We start from the raw sequence: 20,761 nt of genomic DNA on the forward strand, positions 1-20,761 counted from the left end.
GAGCCATCCCACCCTTCTAACACTACGAATGGCACCATCAATGTTCGCTGGCAAGGGTCGATTCCTAGACAGCCAATAGATAACCTTATGTTTTAAATCCTCCGGTCTCTCGGTTTTTCCCTTTGTAATTGGTAAAACACCAGTGAGGGCACAAACAAAGGGGGCGGCAATTGGGGGCAGATGTATATGCTTAGTGTAAACTAGGTTGGTACTAGTTTTCTCCTCATATAGAGGGGGAACATTTGGCACCCCTACATCAGCCAAGATAGTCTTTGTGGTAATGGGTTCGGTGACGGGTGGCGAGGAGATACATGGGCGGTTCTGTGGGACCGTGGGTCTATTAGGAGGGATGCTACCTCTTTGAGGTGTTAACTTGGAAACCACGGTAGCGGATGAGGGCTGTGATTGACTCAATCCTGTCAGGTTCTTATTAGGTTGAGTCGGTGCCCTAAATGAGATCTCGATATCGCTTAATCTATCCCCTAAAGAGTTGATTCTTGTAGTCAAGGGAGATAGTAGAGAGGTGACCACTCGCTCAATCAGGGCCAGAAGGGCTGCCTGTTGGAGAGGTGCAAAGGATTCAATACTATCACTGACCTGGGAAACTATAGATGACGTGCTGAAGGATGGTAAGGGATTTGTACAAGGCTTGAGCAGTTTAGCTTCCCTCCCCATGCTGTTATCCACAGGGCGCTTTCTTGTGACCATAGGATATTTGGGGTGCCCTAGTTGTTTAGAATTTACTTTTACTAACGGGGATAAGAGTGGGGCAACCAGAATGTTATCATTTGCGTAATTAGACAGCAGGTGTACGGGAAGTGTTGGACTGGGCAGGGCTTGAGGTGGGTCTGCTATGGTCTCAACTGGTGCATATTGGATATGACAAAGGGCATTCAATTCCTCCAACCAGGACACACTTGATGTAGCGTCAAGTAGCTGCACCTCGGGTTGTTTGCAGTCTACGCTGTGAGAGGGCAAACGAGTTTCTAGGTCTTCCAAAACATGAATAACAGGTGATAATGCCCTGTCTATCCTTTCTGCATAGCAGTCAAACCTCCCCCTACTAGAATCACTTGGAAGAGTACAAGGATGGAGAGCCCCCTTATGAGACATGGCGATAGTGCAGCTGACAAAGCCCCGCATAAAGTCAATGGAAGTCCTGGTAACTCTGCAGTGGATGCAGAAATGTAGGTCAAAGTCTCACTATACCTTAATCAGTAGCCAAGGGGGGTGGCCCGTCCCGTCCTTCTCGGCCTCTGAGGGCCACAGAGGGCCCGCCCTTTGCCCGGGCTTAGCCCGGCGCCGCCCGCGCGCGTACCGCGGGGCGTTAGTGGGATGTTCCTTATTAGGAAGTGACGAAATAGGGGCGGAGCCTCGTCAGCGGTGTTGGCCCTGCGGTCTCCTGGGCCTCAATGCTCAGCCAGACAGCAAAATATTCCCCCAGCAGCGTTGCGCCCTTCCTCACGGGCGAAGCGTCTCCCGCGAAGCGGGAGGCGCGAGCAGTTTTCCCCGGTTGATTTTCCCCGGTCAAGAAGGGGGCGGAGCCTCGTCAGCGGTGTTGCGCCCTTCCTCACGGGCGAAGCGTCTCCTGTATCACTTGTTTTTCTATGCAATGTTGCTCAGTATCTTTGAGTCCTTATTCTTTCTTGTCTGTTTTTCACTACTAAAATTCTAGATTTTTCAGAGCAGAATGTCGTTTTGAGGGTGCAGACCTTTAAAAAATGAATTTTTGGAGACTCAACATCATTCCACTTACATAGTCAGAACATGCTCTGAAAAGTAACTTCTGGAGCAAAGAATTGGTTGTGTGCCTTGATTTTGGAGTTAAAAATCTGCATAAACATTCCACTGCGAGTTTGTTAGTTGCAATAACTGTTTGAATGTATACGAAATAGCTCTGTCAAAGATTTAAGTGGGGTAACTGTACGATGATTTGAAGTGCTGGGTGTATGACTTTTTTCGCCTCATAGTTGGATCCCAAAACAACCCTAATCTATTTTGCCTTCACATGTGTTTTTTGTGGGATATGTGCTAAATGACTGCATTCCACCAAGTGCCTTTCCCTTGTCAATACGCAAATCAAGTGATAAAAACAGATAAAGTCAAACTTATAATTAAACCCTTTATTAAACTAAATGTCTATCTCTAAACGTAGATGGCTGAATTGGAGCAGATACCTCAGAAGACCATTGCCGAACTCACTGACAAATACGGGGCACCCAATTTGCCTACACTTGATGAGCTTGATGAGGGCTCAACTGTGCTTGTAAGTATTAAGAGGATCTGAAGTGTTGTGAATGTAACAGAAAGGCTTTATTCAGATGAGGCCGGGCCTATATTACCAGCTCCATCGTACAGTATCAGGTCTGCGGTACTTAACTGGTAAATCGTAACCAGAATTTCCAATTTACTACGTAATCCCCCATTTCTCAGTGCAACTTCAGAGTTCTGCTCAGAATACTGGCTAACGGGAGACTACCTTTACTATGTGGGCGTTTCACCGTGGTAGGTTTGCAACGCAGGATTTACAACGAAACACGTTTCAACGACTTGCGCTGGATGGCTCTGTAAGCTAAGGAATAGTACGATTTACTATTCCAACACCTTCCCTAATGTACGTAGACTGGTGTTGGAATAGTAAATCGTACTATCCCTAAGTCCAGCGTCCTCCAGCGCAAGTCGTTGAAACGACTTGCGTTGTAACATACCGCGACCAACATGATCGCGTAGTATCATCATACATTCCTTGCTAACTCCGAACCCTTTAGTTAACATAATTCCCGTAACCTTACCTCAGCGTGAGGCTGTGAAATACGGCCTGTAAACTTTCCCTATTTAAATGAGACAACAGCATGAGTAAACCTTTAAAACAAAAATTCAGAAACAGTAACATAACACTAGATCTACATGACAGACTAAATTAAACGCACACCTGACTCACTCATTAGTCACTTCGAAATTCCCATCCCCCAGGTGGAATTCAGTGCCTTCTCACAATAAATCAACATGTCCAATCCGCAATACCAATCCACTTTCGGAGAAAGATTTACTCTCTCTACTCCAATCCTATGAACCCTCACACCTGAACACACTATCTCTCTAGCGCACCGGCCCAATATGGCCCCAATACCAACTATTCCCCTCAATACCGTCAGGCCCACTAAACACAACCCGAGAGGCATCATCGAACACAACCTTATACAAGTTCCCCGCATTCAGGAACCAAGTTCATCCCACATCACGCCCCGTCTCAAGTGTATACTCCTTAACTGTAGATCGGCCTCAAGACACGCCGCCTACGTAGCTGACCTCATTCTCACACAAGGACCGGACTTGCTAATTTTAACCAAAACTTGGCTAAAGAAGTCCTCAACACCCATCATTGACATACTAGTACCCCCAAACTATGATATTGTCAGACTGGATAGAATTGACAAAACAGGGGGTGGTAGCCTGCATACACCGTAACAATATTTCAGTAAACAGATCCATATCCCCTGTATTCCCTTCCTGTGAATACTTATGCCTCGACATAACTAGCAATGGCAAAAAAGTATGCTCTCTTCACACCCTATCATCCAGCTGGTGATAACCTGACCTTTACCAAACATTTCATGGATATTGTCTCTTCTAATACTGGACGTCAAAACACCCAAATATTTCTGGAGACCTCAATCTCCACTGGAATGACCCCAATGATGCAGTGGTCATTAGTCTCAAAAACTTCCTCTGTGACCTCAACCTCACACAAATCTGTAACAGCTCTACACACGGTAAAGGATCAATCCTTGATTTAGTAATCGCAAAAGCTGACTCCATCCAGCTAGATACGATCCATCCTTGTGATTGGTCCGACCATCATATTATCACCTTCTTCATCAATAAAACTATGAAACTCAACTCGGTTCAACCCACGAGTCCTAAAGTATGGAAGAGGAATTTGAAAAACATTGATATTAACACAATCACAACAACCAGCTATAACCTACTTTTTCCTCCTGAAAGGGGATCCGAAGTTCATGATCTCACCAACCACTACTTCAATTCCATGAACTTGATACTAAATGAGGTAGCCCCCCTTCAACTAAAGAGAGTCTCCACAAAAGATTCTAAGTCTTGGTACAATGGAAAACTCAACGATGACAGACGATCCCTAAAAACATCGGAACGCACATGGAGATCTGATCCTTCTGCCAATCACATCAAGATACTAAGAAAGAAGAGAAACGCTTACTACAGAAAGAACAAGCGCACCAAAGCAAACTTCTTCAGCCACCAATTAGACCAGGCAAAAAATCGCCCACTCTGCCTCACATACGAACCCTTCACCATCCCTACCAATTGCGCCATATTGAAGCTCATCAAAGTTTATCTAAAAAACAATGCGTCTTGGTCATTCTTCAATACTTACAACGAAGAATCCATTTTCAAAATGCTTATTGCCCTGAACCCGTCCAATCACTTCACTGACCATCTCCCAGCAAACGCCGTAAAAGACTTCACTCCGCTGATGTTACCTCTCTGGACTGAGATCATAAGTATCTCTTTACGACAAGGTTGCATCCCAGACACCCTCAAAGCCGGGCAGGTATCCCCCCCTTCTAAAGAAACCTATGGCTGACCCTGCGGACTTAAAAAACTACCGCCCTATATCCAACATTACTACCTTGGCCAAGCTATTAGAAAAATGTATACATCTCCAGCTGATAAGACATATTGATCACTTTAACCTACTCAACAAATACCAATCAGGTTTCCGTACAGATCACAGCACAGAATCAACCATGACCCATATAATTGACGATGCACTACAAATCCTAGATCAAAATGAAGCCTGCTTACTCATCTTGCTAGACCTTTCCTTGGCCTTTGATACCGTCAAACACGACAACCTGATAGACCTCCTGAAACTCAGAATGGGATTATCAGGATCAGTACTAAATTGGTTCTCCTCGTTCCTCCAAAACAGATCACAACAATTCAAGGTCAACCAATCCCTGTCCAAACCAGTCCCAGTCTCTTTTGGAGTCCCACTAGGGTCCTCACTATCTCCGACATTGCTCAATCTTTTCATGGAACCTCTCACCGAAATTCTCGCCGCGTCAAACGTGCAATACCACATGTATGCAGATGACACACAACTATACCTTAAGATCCACACTCTAGAAGACATCAAATCGCTCAACACAACTCTTGGAAAAACCGAGACCTGGCTGGCAGAAAACTATCTAAAATTGAATGCCCTAAAAACCGAATTCCTCCTAATTGCCCCTCCCACCCAAGTACCCATAATGCAATACTGGATCAAACACCTCACTGCTCTCAACTGCCTGCCTATCATCGTGGACTCAGCGAAATCGCTGGGAATAACACTAGACAGAAACCTCAATATGCAAAAACACACCAGCGCCGCAACAAAAAGAGCAAACTTTCAGATAAATATGTTGAGAAAGCTGAAACCATTCCTGCCGTAAAAGGACTTCAAGCTGGCAGTACAAGCCCTAGTCATCTCAAGAGTGGACTATGGGAGTGTCTCTCTCTGCAGCCTACCCAAAGCCACAACAGCCCCGCTAAGAGCATCAATCAACGCCGCAGCGAGACTTATCACTGAATCAAAAAGAAGCTCCCACATATCCCCTGACCTAAAATCCCTCAACTGGCTACCTTTGGAAGCCAGAATTGATTTGAAAAAAAGCATGTATGACACATAAAGCCATTCATCACAATGCACCACTGTTAGACCTGGGTTACCAGACCACATGGGGTAGCCTGGCGCAGAGTAGGAAAGGCTAAACTCAGAGGCAAATTGTGTACAGCTTGCATCACACCATGAACAGTAACTCAGCGCACATCCACCAGAAAAAGAATGACTCTACACCAAGTTGGAAAAATACGGATTGTTTTATAAAAGTTTCCTCAGAATCTCTTTCTCTTAGCAGGGTTAAAAATTCAGTACAATCAATTTCACTCCATCTACTCTTTTTACATCTGTGAGGTTACAAATTACATTCTTATTATCGTTTTGTACATAGGAAAGTTTCTCAGTAATTATTCTTATACCTTTACTTTTTGATATTAATCCCACGGTTCAGATAAGTTGTAAATTTACATTTACGTTTTCAAAAGAGAAAGCTGACAGGTACTTTACCCAAGGGAACTCCGGGACAACAATTTGCTAGAAGTCACAACAATTCGGCAAACCTTACCCCACTGGCACACATGAAGAATGACTCAATCAGCTGTATGATTAAAAGAAAACAGGCAGGTTATCCAAACAGTTACTTTAGCCATATATTTACTCCTCTTTTGTAAAGAAGTTCCTGTATCTTATAAGAACATAGCCATACCCCGGGGATTCCCCTCTGGTATTTTCCCTGAGTTCTGTCTCTCTTGTCTCCTGCCTCAGCCCTATTGCCCTGTTCTCCAATGGCTGTGGATTGAACAATAATCTGGTATATTCCTTTCCACAAAAAGACACTCTTGCTCAAATAATCACTGGAACGTACCGGTCCAGTTCTGAGGGAGTATTGCTCATAAGGTCTATGTTCTGGTTTCTGTTGTCCCCAGCCTGTTTATTAGTGCCTAGTTCTCCAGCTTGCCACCAATTAGAGCCCAGTCACGTTTGTTCCTGCCGCCCCCACCTTCCCTGCTTACTTCGTAATGTTGTGTGGACTTCAAGTCCCAGTCACCGCCCGTTCTATGCCCCTAATCAAAGGCCGGCTCCGCTGGTGACTGGTTTATCTCGCTTCCCTCTATCCTCGAGACGGGAGTCAGGCATTCTTCACCCCGCTGCTCACAGAGGCGTTCGGCCGACTTCCGTAAGCTTCCTCTCGCCGACTCCACCCACGACGGCTCCGCCTTCGCCCAGCCTCTTCTGGCGTCTTCACGCCTCCTCCGACGTCACCGAAGCCTTGCCTCTGGAGCTCCGAGAGCCCCCACTGCTCTCCGGCTGCACCAGATGATCCCCGCTCTCTCACCTCAGCGGCAGGAATCCGCGGCCAGGAGAAGGGCGGGGGCCACCTTTCCACAGAAGGGATGTCAGATAGCGGGTCGGGGCCTCCCCACGGTAAGCTTTGCTTCTGGTAATCAGGGTCCGGTCTTCACACAGCGCGCTAGCAATGGGTTGACCTCACAGCTCCGCCAGCTAGTTCTCCTCCGGCAGTATCAGGGAAGAATCGGGTAACCCCGCTGTGATCGTTATCACTTCAGAATTAGCTTCTCCTCGCTCCTTAATTCTTACTGGGCATTCAGAGTTAAGAAGGGGGGTATATTTTGGAGCTAGTGGAGTTACCACGGTGGCAGGGTTTGGTCGATAGGTAAGGGGTCACATCAGTACAGAAGGGCAGCCAGCCCACAGGTCGATCTTTCTCCTCACAATGCGTGTTCCTCCTCACCAAGTCGCCTTACTCCTCACCAGTTCCGCCCTACTCTCACTCTGGACACTTCTAAAATGGCCGCCCTGATTCTGACCCTTATATAGGCTGACCTCAGGCTACCAGAACCAGCTGGAAGGTTCTGGAGCTTTTCCCATACTCTTCTATGGTGCCAGTTCCTGAGGTAATCAGTTGTGGCAGTTATCAGCCACCATTTTGTGTGACTAAATTTTCACCATAATAAGGGACACCTAGGCCTAAAAAAATATAGGGGCAAGGAAGCACCTAACCCCTAGGATAACACCCAAAAAGTTTTCGGTGAACATAAAAAATGAAAAATATTAGGAGGCAAAAAGGGACAAAATAAATAAATAATAGGAGGGACCACCCAAAGGGCCGACAGGTCTAACACGCGTCCCCCCAGCTGAAAGTGGGGAGAGCTACCCAACCCCTTGGGAGTTCTCATCACTAAGGCGGAAATACCTAGAGAGACCGTCTGCATTGGCGGGGTCCACTCCAGGCCGATGTTCCACCCGGAAGTCCATTCCCTGTAGGGAGATAGACCATCTCAACAGCTTGGGATTTTCTCCCTTCATTTGCATCTGCCAACGAAGGGGTCGGTGATCGGTCTGTACCAGGAAGTGCGAGCCAAACAGGTATGGCCGCAGCTTCTTCAGAGCCCATACCACCGCAAAGGCTTCCCGCTCAATTGCACTCCACCTCTGTTCCCGGGGAAGCAGTCTCCTAGACATGAAGACAACAGGTTGATCCAGACCCTCTCCATTGAGTTGCGATAACACTGCCCCAATGCCATGCTCTGATGCGTCCGTTTGGACAATGAATTCCTTGGAAAAATATGGGGCCCTTAGGACTGGAGCTGCACACATTGCCTGTTTCAAAGTGTCACAGGCTTGCTGACAAGCCTCTGTCCAGACTACCCGTCGGGGTTGCTTCTTGAAAGTAAGTTCAGTTAAAGGTGCCACAATTGTGCCATACCCTTTTACAAAGCGAGACTTATCACTGAATCGAAAAGAAGCTCCCACATATCCCCTGACCTAAAATCCCTCAACTGCCACCTTTGGAAGCCAGAATTAATTTGAAAAAAGCATGTATGACACATAAAGCCATTCATCACAATGCACCACGATATCTGGCACAGAAACTGGCGCCCTCATGTGGTGTCAGATCTTCAAGAAGTACCAAAAACATGCTACTGAAGTCGCAAAGATTCAACAAGAAGAAAACATACAAGCGAACCTTTTCAGGGATGGCGCCCAGAATCTGGAATGCTCTACCCCCAGAAATTAGACTTATACCCTCTACTGCATCTTTAAAAAAAAAAAGTGAAATTGCTTCTCATGGCGAAATGCACCTGAGCCTGGATCACTGTTAATATACGACCCTATGTATCTTCGATTTAGAACTTTAGAATGCCTACGGTATACCTAGGTATCCCAGATACTGTAATTACATGATACGTGTTATTTTGTGATCATTTTGCTATGTACCATATAACTATATACCTACAAGACTATGTCTATTCTAGCATTGACTCGCTTGAACGCCATGTCATGTACATGTACTAGGTAACAATGACGCTTCCCTGTAAATCGCTCTGATACCCGCAAGGGTCTTGTTAGCGCTTTATAAAACTCTCAAAATAATTAAATATAAAATCAAAATAAATAAATAACAGGAAGTGCATAAGAGTAGAGGAATTATACAGAGAGGCAATACTTCTACCATCTGCCCTACCAACTTCAGTGGCCCTAGATATTTTCATGTTTTAGCCATCTCTTCAATATAGCATCTAGGCTACACGTTTCAATGTACACAAGTGACGTTTCCTTGAAATCAAGATATCGTATGTACTCTATGCATTCCTGCTTTATGCAGGTCCTAGATATTTTCATGAATATATCTGGGTACTAGACCTTTGCCAACACTAAGATCTAATGCGAATTTTGCTGTGTGGTGGTCTGCAAATGCAGTTAATAACCAATAATATGGAATTCTTCTGTTTGCTGTGGATACAAAACTTGCATCAGGCCTTAAAGCAACACTGTTCAAAAAACAATTTTAGGTTGATAATGTCCTAGTAAAGGAAAAAATAAGTTTTTGCTAAAATGCAGAGCAAAACCAACTTAGGGTCTCTTTATGATGTCGCTCGGAAACTAAACTGCCTGACTCCTTGTCGGACTCGGTTCCGACCGACTTGTGGTCGGCGGTTCCGCCCGTCCGAATATGATGCTTCTTTCGGAAGGACTCCCATTGACTTCAATGGGAGCCTGTGTTCTGACTAACAACACAGGCTCCAATGTGGAAGTGTCTGTGGAAAACCTTGCACCCTGTGGCGGGCACCCCATGGTGCCTGCCATACTGTGCATGGTTTTACAGGGGGGGTTCCCTTGGGTACCTCCTTGGCCCCCAACCGGAGGACTCAGGATGAAGGGGGTCCTGCTAGGGGCCCACAAAGTCAGTTTACGACAACCTTTTCATGTCGGACAGACCGAGTTGGAAAAGCTGTCGGAATCTGACATCATAATCGGTCGGTTGGAAACGCGGTCTGTAGAGCTGTACGAATCGGCTCAGACTAACTCGGGCTTTACGGATGCTGGTCAGAACCGATTCAGAATGACCAAACAGTTTCTTTCCAACCGCGAGCATCGTAATCAGTCGGTAGGAATTGTTTCCGACCGAGTCGGGCGGATGGGTTCCGGTCTAGGAGAATCTGACTGGGCGGAGGCTTTCCGACCGACATCGTAATGAGAGCCTTAGTAATGAACACACACGTCCTAATATGTTATTCCTCATGATTAGCACAAAACACTAAAAAGTGTGGGTCAAACATGGCGTAATCATTAAATGCCACGGATGTAATGGGTAGGGCGATTAGCCCTCATGCAGTAGAAATAATGACAGAACTCACCAAGGGCATGTGCGCACGGCCCCTTTTATTAGCAGGTCACCTGATCAGTGACACCTGTGATGGAATGGTGTGAGGTAAGTGTCGAAGCTTCGAGGGGCTGGTGGAAACACATATTCTTGAAACAATAGACCGTGATCAACCAGTCACTACATCCCTCCCAAACTTTATTGAAATGGATGACAAGTCCAACCTTTGGGACAGAAGAAATAACAAAATTAAAACTCCACCGAGCCTATACAGGTTGTTTGCAGGACAGGAGAAGGGGACTGGTACGGCTGGGAGCACCTGACCTGTGTGGTTTCACCAGGATTACTCTGGACACGAATGGTAGTGTGGATTAAATCTGTCCATATTGTTACAATACAGCTGGGCACTGTGGATCCTGTGCCACCTGTTCTCACTGTGTGGAAGTCTATTTACAAAGTTCACTGTGATGGTGCATCTGAAACAGTGATTGAGTCTGCTGCCGATATATTGTCAAAGACACCTTGACTCCAGGGATAGCAAGCCGGCGAAGACTGCGATGGTTAAAGAGTGTTCCTCAGATGACGCAGTGCTTTCTAGGGCTCATTGGCAGAGCAACTTCAGGCTTTCATCTCTTACCAGGATTTCCCTCTCAGGCCCTTTACATCGGCTTCCTTGGGACTGTCTGGACTGCACGGTAAGTATCCCAGGCCACACGAAGTGGCCACTGGGGAACCACTTACTGGACCGCCTACTGGACCGTATACAAGTCACTTCTTCCCCCCACAAGGGTAGTTGTTCTAGGATCTGTGTCCTCTTGCCTTCCGCACTCTGGTGCACTGGCATCTACTGGATAATCTTTGGGGGGACCCAGTCTCCATGCGCACTTTCCGTGTTTCCTGATACCTGTCGTGGAGCAGCTGCAAACACATCTCTCTTGACGGGACTCGCTTCTCACAGGAAACCCTTGAGGGCCTGGCCCCTGGATTGCCATGGGTTTGCATAGGTTGTGCAGTGCCTCTAATAGGCCACGTCATGGAGTCACTGGCGAACTCCCAACAGGGCCACGCCCAAGGGTAGATGGTACAATGGTCAATGGTGCTCTCTTCAACAGGCCTCATGTTCACCGGGGCACACAGACTTCAGGGTAGCCAGCCTCCCACAGCACCACAAATGCCTTGTTGACAATAATGACACTCACAGTTAACAGTCAGTAGTTTGTGGTGTGACATATATCTACTACACATCTTACTCTTCTTCCTTCATCTTCTGTGCACTCTAGTACTGTGGCCTCGAGTCACACTCTTCTCCATTCCCATCTTCTTTTCCTTCCCTTCTTCTCTTCTTCCTTTTGACTAGGCCTCTCTATGTGACGTGCAGTTCACTTGGACCTTCCTGGTCACGTCCTACCCACTAGGACTGACTCTCTTCACTTCTGTCTCTCCTGACCAGGCCTCTCGCTGTGATCTTCTTTTCACAGGGAACTCCCTGGTCGCGTCCTGTCCTTTCTGTAGGACTCAACTCTTCTTCTCGGCGTGGGATTCTCACAGGTCTTCTCGTTGTGGACCTCTCACAGGTCTCCTCATCTCAGACCTCTCACAGGTTTTCTCATCGCGTACCTCTCACAGGTCTTCTCTTGGTCTTCACTTGACGCACACCCTTGCATCTCAAGGCTATGCTGTGGCGGCACTTGGTCCTGCCCAAGTGTGGGCATGCTCTTCAATGTCAGTCACTCTGTGTGACCTACTTGGTGGGCCAACGGTGGCCATACTCTACTGGGGTGGCCGACTGGTGCGGCCTCTGCCTCCCACTTTCAGAGGGCTCTCTCTCCAGGGCTCCTGTCCTGCTGTCAGATCTCCTGGTGCAGCACTGCACTCTCAAGCCACCTCACACTCAGCCTTCTTAGGCAACACTGGACTTGGGCAGTCCATACAAGCTAATGATCAGGGCCTTGCCTGGGTGAACACCTACTTCTGCTTCTCCCCCTTCCTTCCTTTCTTTCTTGTCCTTGGGTGCAGCCTTTATTTCGCTCAGTTTGCCTTACTGTCCTCTTGGCAGCTTTCGCGACGGGGGCATTTTTTAAGCCTCTTGGAGCTCTTTCACTTCAGGGGTTCACAGTCTCTCCCCTAGAAACAATGGGCAGTCCACAGGTCGCATGTGGCTCTGTGTAGGCCAATTTCTTTCTGGGGTGCCTGGGAGACAGCGATCAGCTCCTTACATGCCTGATCTTATGTCTGCACACGCAGGTTTTGTGCCCATTCAGCCTCAGCAGCCAGTGCAGGGTGACACAGCTGGGCCTCTCCTCTCACGGTCACTGTGGCACTGCACGTTAACCGGTGATTCGCATGCATTGAAAGAAACAGGCTAGTCACTTGCTTGTTCATTTTGGTGCAGTGCACCGTAGCTGCCACTAGGTGGCATAATTCACTGCATGCATACACCGCCACAGCCTTTCTGACACTGTGATAAGTTATAAACAGGGGTGAACCCAGATAAGGTCTTTGGGACCTCGTTATAGGGTAGCACAATGAGAACAATGGTCCCAGCAAACAAAACATAAATAAACAATTGCAATTGTTCAAAGAAATCAAATACACGTCACAAAACAATCGAGGCCAGTGTTATTTATTCACACTGAACACATAAACAAGACTCAATTGAATACAGTGTGCCCCTAGGAAGGGAGGAGGGAGAGGGGGTGGGTGTGTAAGATTTAAAGTGAAGGTAGAGTAGTGAACAAAAGAGAGGCGCAATTCACAATATATATATATATATATATTCACTTATTACAAAGAAAGGCTCATATCTCGAGCCAAATCCATTCACATTCCAAACAAAATAATTAGTAGCCATGCAATGGCACAGCGATCAATCGCTGTTGTTCTATGCTGGCTAATGTATTGGCTGTCGACGTTTCGGCCCCTATGGGCATGTGCGACCGACCATTTTATTAGCAGGGTCACCTGACTGGTGACACCTGTGATGGAGGGGTGTGGGGTTGGTGTCGAAGCCCACCCTCAAGGAGTGGCTAGTGGAAGCACATTTTGTTGAAACACTAGACCGTAACCAGCAGGTCACTACATCAGACAAGTGACACCCATTTGAGCTCTAAATGCCTAATAGGACCTCATGTGTGGCAGACTCTCTTCTTCACCTGATGTTTTTCAATCAATAGTTTCGGTTGTAAGTAAGTTTAAAGAAAGAATAAAAATAATGGATCTGAAGTTAGCAATTTACAAACTAAATTGCCAGAACAGGACATTTTTTTCCCTCAGGAGGGGATGGGGCTTGTTTTCGTGTGAATCAAATTGTTCTAGGAGTACAACAAATGTCTTCCACTAGTGAATTACCAATTTTCCATTTTTCTTACACAAAATCTATCTTTCTTATTATTGTTCAGACTGAACTGCTCTTTTTGAAACTGCTACGTAGGCTTGGAAGAAGTAAGAGTTAATGACATAGTACAACCTGAAACTGCCCAAAGAATCCACTCTAAAACCTTTGCTAGGCCTTTTTAGACACCAGTTTGTATCTCGTCAGGTTGACTAACCTTTCTTCTCCTTTAAAGATTGAAGGAATAAAGGTCATACACTTTGCTAATATAACACACATGACAGTTTCTATATATGGCTAGGGCTCTTGATAGAAGACAGCTCCATTATGTTAAAAATGTACAAATGTATTTTTAATTTTTTTATTTTTGAATTTCATTTAGCGCGAACGATACCTGAAGGTATTAGAGCGCTTTACATGAGCACTAGTTGCGTTACAGGCAGACACATTCATTTTGTTATGCACTGGAGATTTGTGATTTCCGCGGAATCACAGGATGTTGAGCGTCAAGCTTTGAGGTCGACCTTTCTATCCATTAGGCTAGTTTTAGGTGGAAAACCAATCCTTTTTAATGCATGAAACATAAACTCTCAACTGATCCTGTCAAAAGCTTTTTCAGCGTTACCAGCAATAGGATGGTCCAATGTGGATGCCTTACTTAAAATGTAAAAAAAACGGCACGAGCATTGCCAGAAGCCACTCAGCCTTTTACAAAACCAGATTGTTTTGAACCTATGAGATCAGGCAAAATACAGTCAATGCGCAATGCTTAACTTTTTGTAAAAATGTTATAGTCAGTATTAACTAAAGAGGAGGGGTAGTTATAAAAAAAACAGAGTTTTATATAGCGAGAACTTGACCCGAAGGTATCGGGTATCAGAGCGCTTTACGCGAGCACCAGTTGTGTTACATAAGGACACATTTGTTTGTTAGTCACGGGGAGAGTAGGTGATGTGCCCAGCATCACAGGATGTTGAGCGTCCTTGCCAAGACTCGAACACGGTTCCCCAGATTTGAGATTGACCGCCCTAGCCGTTAGGCCACATCATCTCCCACATTGCATGAGATTTTTATTATCTTTAGGAATTAAACAAATCATGGCGTCCTGGAAGGAGCCTTGGAAGTACCACTAGTGATGAATAAATTAAACAAAAGTAGAAGGTTGGGAGGAGGAGTTTTGCAAAATGAGTAGTAAAGAGACTGCATGGGTGATTTCTTATAACGAAATATCTCCACCCAGCGGGTCGAAATCAGTATGCTGGGATTGAGGAAATGTGATGGATTGAAAGTATTTGGCCAAATCCGATTGTAAGGGTTGTGTCTCTGAGAAGTAAAGATTTGTATAAACAGTAATAATCCATTTAAAATAACCTTGTCTTTAAAAATGAGTGGTCCTTGTACTGTTTCTTAAATATTCTATTTTGATTCTGTCTCTTTTCATTTTTAAATAGTTCACCAGTAATTTTTCCATTTTATTTTGACCCACATAAAAAATCGTGCACTAAACTTTAATAAGTATGAAGAAGCGGCATTGTAGTTCATCTGTTAAATGGTGAGTTTAGCCTTTGTTAATCGTATTATCGCACTCAAAACCTTTTTTTCCAAAATCCAACAGAACCCACACATTTCCGACTTTCAAATTGGGGCACAACCAATTAAGATGTCAGTTTATGCTGAGGACATCCTCTTATATTATTCTAACCCTACCATCTCCCTTCTTCCTTTCCTTGAACAAGTCACTATTTCCTCGAACAAGTCAGTATTTCCTCCCACTTGTCAGGTTATCAGCTCAATACTGATAAATCTGAAATATTACCTTTTAACTGTCTTAAGTAATAAGTAACTTTTTGCTCACACAGGTTTTACTTGGCAACCCACAAAAATAAAATATTTGGCGCTATGGTTTTCACAGACCATTATTTCACAGACCATTAAAGATACTCTTAAATTGAATTTTGATTATATTACTAAGACTTAAATGGCAATGTCACCCGCTGGCATCCACTATTTTTCTCTTACTGGGGCGGCATTGATTCTATCAGAATGATGCTCACTCCTCTGATTTTCATATATTATTTCTATGATTCCAATTCACATTCCTGATTACCATTTTAAAAGAATAGTTTCCCTTTTATCAAATTTCTTTGGAAAGGCAAATCATCTCTTATAGCTTTATCAAATTTAAAAAGAGATACATTTGACAGTGACGGTAAATTTCTAAATAAAAAAAAAATCATTATGCTTTCTCTTTAAACAATCCGCTCGATGACTCTCTTTGGACATCCTCCTTTATGGATATTGTTAGAAAGGTCTGTTATTCCCCTTTTGATTTTAAAGAAATTCTCGCTTTCACAACAAATATCTCTCAATTACGTATTCCAGTTATTACCCATTCCCGTAACATTTTGGCACCTCATTTACTCTTTACCTACCCCTCGGTTGCTACATTTCAACAACAGCCTATGTGGTACAATGGATTGGTATGAGTTAGCAATCGTTCTATATACTAGAAAACTTGGCAAGTTAAAGGATTCGGCTGGTTATCACAACGTTTTAATGATAATCAGATCCTATCCTTTTCTGATCTCCAAACTAAATTTTCCCTACCATCTACCGCTAGAACACAATATGAGCTTCCATTCACCTCCCTCACTCATTACATTTCCATATTACCCCACACATCATCCTTTCCCTCTACATCAGCTATACTTTTCCCATTATTAGGCACTAACCCCTCAGCCTCCAGTATTTATAGATCAGTGCATGTTACCTTGTCATGCCCTTTAGGCTAGTCCTGTCATGTATGCCCCCTTTTTACATACATTGTCCCATCCACACGACAGTAACGCTTCTAAACAGGTGACCTTTTACCTAGCTGCTTGCTCCTGTCTCTTCGACACCAGGCTCTTAGTATTCTATCATAATCCCTGTACCTGACGAACATAAACATGCCTTTAGGCAAAGCATAATTACTCTGTATAAGGGTCACCACTTTTTTTTCATCCCTGCCCAACAGCCCATGTCCTGGGGATTCTTAGGAAATACATGACAACCTCTGACAGGACCGAATTAAAGATTGAGTTAACTTGGGAAAGGATTTGGTAGCCTTGCTTGTTTTTTATTTTGTTGTTTTTGCGAATTTGCACAATTTCGCAGCAAAATTCATTTTAAAAAATGCTTTTTTGCCGTGGAGATTTCCCTCTTGGACCCCTAGACCAAGCCTACAGGGTTAGGGTTTTCATACCCTGCCCCTTTTTCTTGTTTTTTGTGGTGTTTTTTGCAGCTGAGTCCCCAGATGGCTGCCAACACTTCCTGGTTTAAGTGTTGGCCCCAATCATAGCTCTGCAGATCTCTGCACAAGCTCGTAATTATTTGCGAAGTCTTCATGGCCACAGATTGCTTTTAATTTCTCAACAACTACCGAACAGATTTACACCAATTAACTGAAAGCATGATCTGCGCAACCAAATCTACCGTTCTGCCAATTTCGGTATAATTCCGGCCAGCAGTTTGGGCTGGAGTCGAGTTCAAAACTCCTATGGGAATTAACATGGGAAATGCATTTTGTTGACACTCCGCTCCCCCCCTTTTCGAAGCCCCTGCTTGACAGATCACCCCAAAATTTTCAGTGCAAGAATAATAATAATAATAATACTAGTATTTATAAAGCGCGAACAGCTGCCTCAACTAGGAGGCGTCCCGGCGCTGTGAGGGCTTAACAAGAAAGTTAGCTGGGAGTCTGCAGCCTAGAGAGGCACCGAGAACAGCCACGACTTAAGCTGTCTCCTAAAACTTGTTTCTGATTGGGCCTTTCGCAGCTCAGGAGGTAGGGAATTCCAGAGACGGGTCACACTGGCTGAAAAGAATCACTAACTGACGTTTTTGAAAACTTTTGTGAAGATCCGTCTAGGCCATCTGGAGTATTGCTGCACTGGTGACCGCATCCAAGCCCCGACCTGGGATTCAATTGAAGATATATATATATATATATATATATAAGTTTCCTCGTTTTCGCCTTGGAGACACCAGTCGCAAGTGCTTCAACTCGTGAGGGGGATCTCATGTATATAGAAAGTCCACTATTGGATGGCAGAAGTGCTATGGAAACAAACCATGAACTTTAATAGACATCTCAGAAAATTTGCAAAACACTGGGGCGGCAATCTTAGACTGCATTCACAGACTAACTGCATCAAGTCTCGGATCCTACAGATATTCATTTCATATCACATTTAAAACATTGTGAAAAACCAAATTACAGATGCCGGCTGAAACACGTTACTCTGGCTTCTAATTGCACTTGCCCAGTTAAAACAATGAATTAGATCACATCTCAGGATAGTGATCAATATATTTCTACTTTTCACAAGATAATCACAAGTACAACCGTTCAAAACTATTAAAAAATTACTGATATGTCATAATTGTCCCTCAAAGGCTATGTCGGTATTAAGGATCTTAATAACCTTTATTAGGCCGAAAACGGGCTTAAACACCTTCAAAGGCTACCATCGAAAGTGCCCATGCCTTGAAATAAAAGTAACTAAGTGCTTCTAGCAGCCTTTGAATTTAATACGCCCTGAATGGGCTTAGGATACCCACAAAGGTTGCCATCAAAAGTGTCTGTGCCTACAAATAAAGTTACAATGTGCTTTGTGCACACTAGTGTATTAAAAGTTCCTACTCTTTAAAAACTCAAGAATGTAAGCAACAATATATCATGCCTATTCAGCCAATGTGTGTCCACAGCTTATCGTCACTATTCAGACCCCATAGGGCTGAAGTTCTCATTTCAATAATATATCTGGATTCAACTAATCTGAGAGCTCTGTCTCTGTCTCCTCCCCTCTCTTCTGCTTGTACCTGTTCTACCAGTAAAAGCGCAAGAGGCTGCTGTCACTCTTGTGTTCTGCAGCGAAATGTCTCACCACCGGGTATGATTCATCCTTGTTGGTTATTACTCGGGTATGTTCTAATACCTCTTCTGCGCTGGGTAAACCGTGCTGCCTACATACCTTTTATCACATGGACATATTAGACAGTAGACCACAAAGCTGGAGTTGTAGTTTAAGAGTTTAGTTATCTGTTTCACTTTTTTAACATACAGGACTTCATACTCCTTGATCTTCTTACTGCTCCTACATGCTTAGCTTCTAGGCTAGGAAAGAAACCAACCACCTTTAATGTTTTTACAGTTCTAGCTGTGCACTAATAGGTCTTTCAATGAGGTGCTTTTTTTATGAGTAATGCTCTGTGTACCGGGCAAGCTGGAACCGATAATGGGATCCGTCGGTAAAATACCCCAATGTTTTTTCACTGTTTTGCTAATCTCATTTGATCCTTCTGCAAATTTCAAATAATCTAGTTACTGAGTTACCTTCTTTCTCTTTAGATTTGGGATCAGTAATTTCTATTTGTCCACTGCCTGAACTTTTCTGGTTGCTTCCTTTAAGACATTCCTGGGGAACCTTCTCTTTAAAAATCTATTGATAGCCTCTTTACGCCTGGACACAGAGACTTTTGCCAAAGAGAGACAAACAATCCTGGTCTCACCAGTTGGAGACCCAGCGAGCCCAATGTCGACATCAACAACTGCAAAAATTGCGGTCCCAAAGGGGCATATTCTGCAAATCTGCTACTTTGCGACCGCAAAAAACAATGATGCATGTGCGCCTTAGGGAATTCAGGAGATTTTTGCAGAAGCTGGTGCCGTTGAAAGCACATAGAGCTAGTGATAGGGCAGGTAACCCATAGGTTTTAGTCTTAACCAGTAGGCCACTCCACCTGAGGGCTGATGCGCATATCCTTGTTGGCAGAATATAATAAAGTAGAACAACAAAGAACCCCTCGTTCAGAAAGACAACATTAACTTTAGAATGAGCTTGGACGAATAGCAGTAAGCAGGGTATGAGCGCAGGGTGCGGGTTTTAATTTGTCCTTAGTTGACAGTGACATAGGAAAGTTAAGTTCTAGCTGTAACCTAGCAAATTTGTGAAACAGGTCACCCTTTTGCTCCACGGGACAGACAGCAGTTCAGACTGCACATGCAATGCGTACTGCGCCTGCCGACAAGGAACGTTAACAGGGTCAAGGGTCATCTCAGGATCCAGGAATCTTAGGAACCTAACCAGTAGAATTCCTCAATCTAAGCAGAACCGCTCAACTTGTCAATTAGAAGAGAAGTAATTTAGAGCGGTGTGGTTCAGATTTCATACACCGGTCTAAGGCTATCTTTACCCCCAAATAATTGTTTTTTCCGAACATGTATAAAAGTGGGGCCCAGACCTTCCTTGAAACCAAGCAGGCTTTAACCAGCTGTTTAAATGTTCTGATGATTTGGTTACTTCTTTTTGGGACGTCCTGATCATAATAAGAAAGTATTCAGCCAGCCAATGAGGCGTTAGCTAATGAGGCATTTTGACGGACAGCCCTATAAAGCTTCCATTAAGCTTTGAGGCGGACGTGTAAAGGGACTTAGAGTTGGCTAGTCTGACTGAGTTTCTAGATGCCCAATGGGTTTGAATCAATTAATAAACCAGCTCTGCAGCGTTGTCCTGAACTACCAGTATCATATGTTAGGAGAGTGGATGGTAATAGTATGTAAAGTGCATTGACATAGTTAAGTCTTGTGCAGATCCAGCCTGAGATAGCTCAGTCTTGTTCCAAGAGAGATATATTCTCCGTCAATCCTTGGACTATAAGACCAGCATCTGCAATGCAATAGGTCTCGCATTTACGCACGTTTGAGCTATTGGCATTGTAAATGACAATGCCTTCTATTTATGTTTTAACCCCTTCGACGCTCATGACGAGCTGGGCTCGTCATGAGGTAGCCTCCTCGCACGCTCATGACGAGCCCAGCTCGTCATGTAAAGTGCGCTTTTGAAAAAGTCAGCGCAGCAGCAGAATTCCAACCGCACGCATGCGGTTAAAAACCAAAACATAAATAAAAGGCATTGTCATTTACAATAACAATAGCTCAAACTCGCGTAAATGCGAGACCTATTGCATTGCAAATGCTTGTTTTTATATTGTCACCCATTCACTTGAATGCTTCCTCTTCAGCTGTTCAGTTCAGAGTATATAATGTTCTCACATATTAACCTGCTTGAAAGTTAGAAGTATAACAATTCTCCTGTTTTTCGCCTTCAGTATCAAATTA

General features: G+C 44.4%; 1 protein-coding gene across 1 annotated transcript in view; it reads left to right on the forward strand.

Moving 5' to 3' along the window:
- LOC144753414 (DPY30 domain-containing protein 1-like) overlaps positions 1-20,761 on the forward strand; it is a 194,696-nt gene that overhangs the window by 114,739 nt on the left and 59,196 nt on the right. The window contains exon 4 of the mRNA XM_078641112.1: positions 2,156-2,266. Within this exon, the coding sequence (XP_078497238.1) occupies positions 2,156-2,266 (111 nt within the window). The remainder of the gene's footprint in view (positions 1-2,155; positions 2,267-20,761) is intronic.

Source organism: Lissotriton helveticus, chromosome 5_1 (genome assembly GCF_964261635.1).
Source record: "Lissotriton helveticus chromosome 5_1, aLisHel1.1, whole genome shotgun sequence".
NCBI lineage: Eukaryota > Metazoa > Chordata > Amphibia > Caudata > Salamandridae > Lissotriton > Lissotriton helveticus.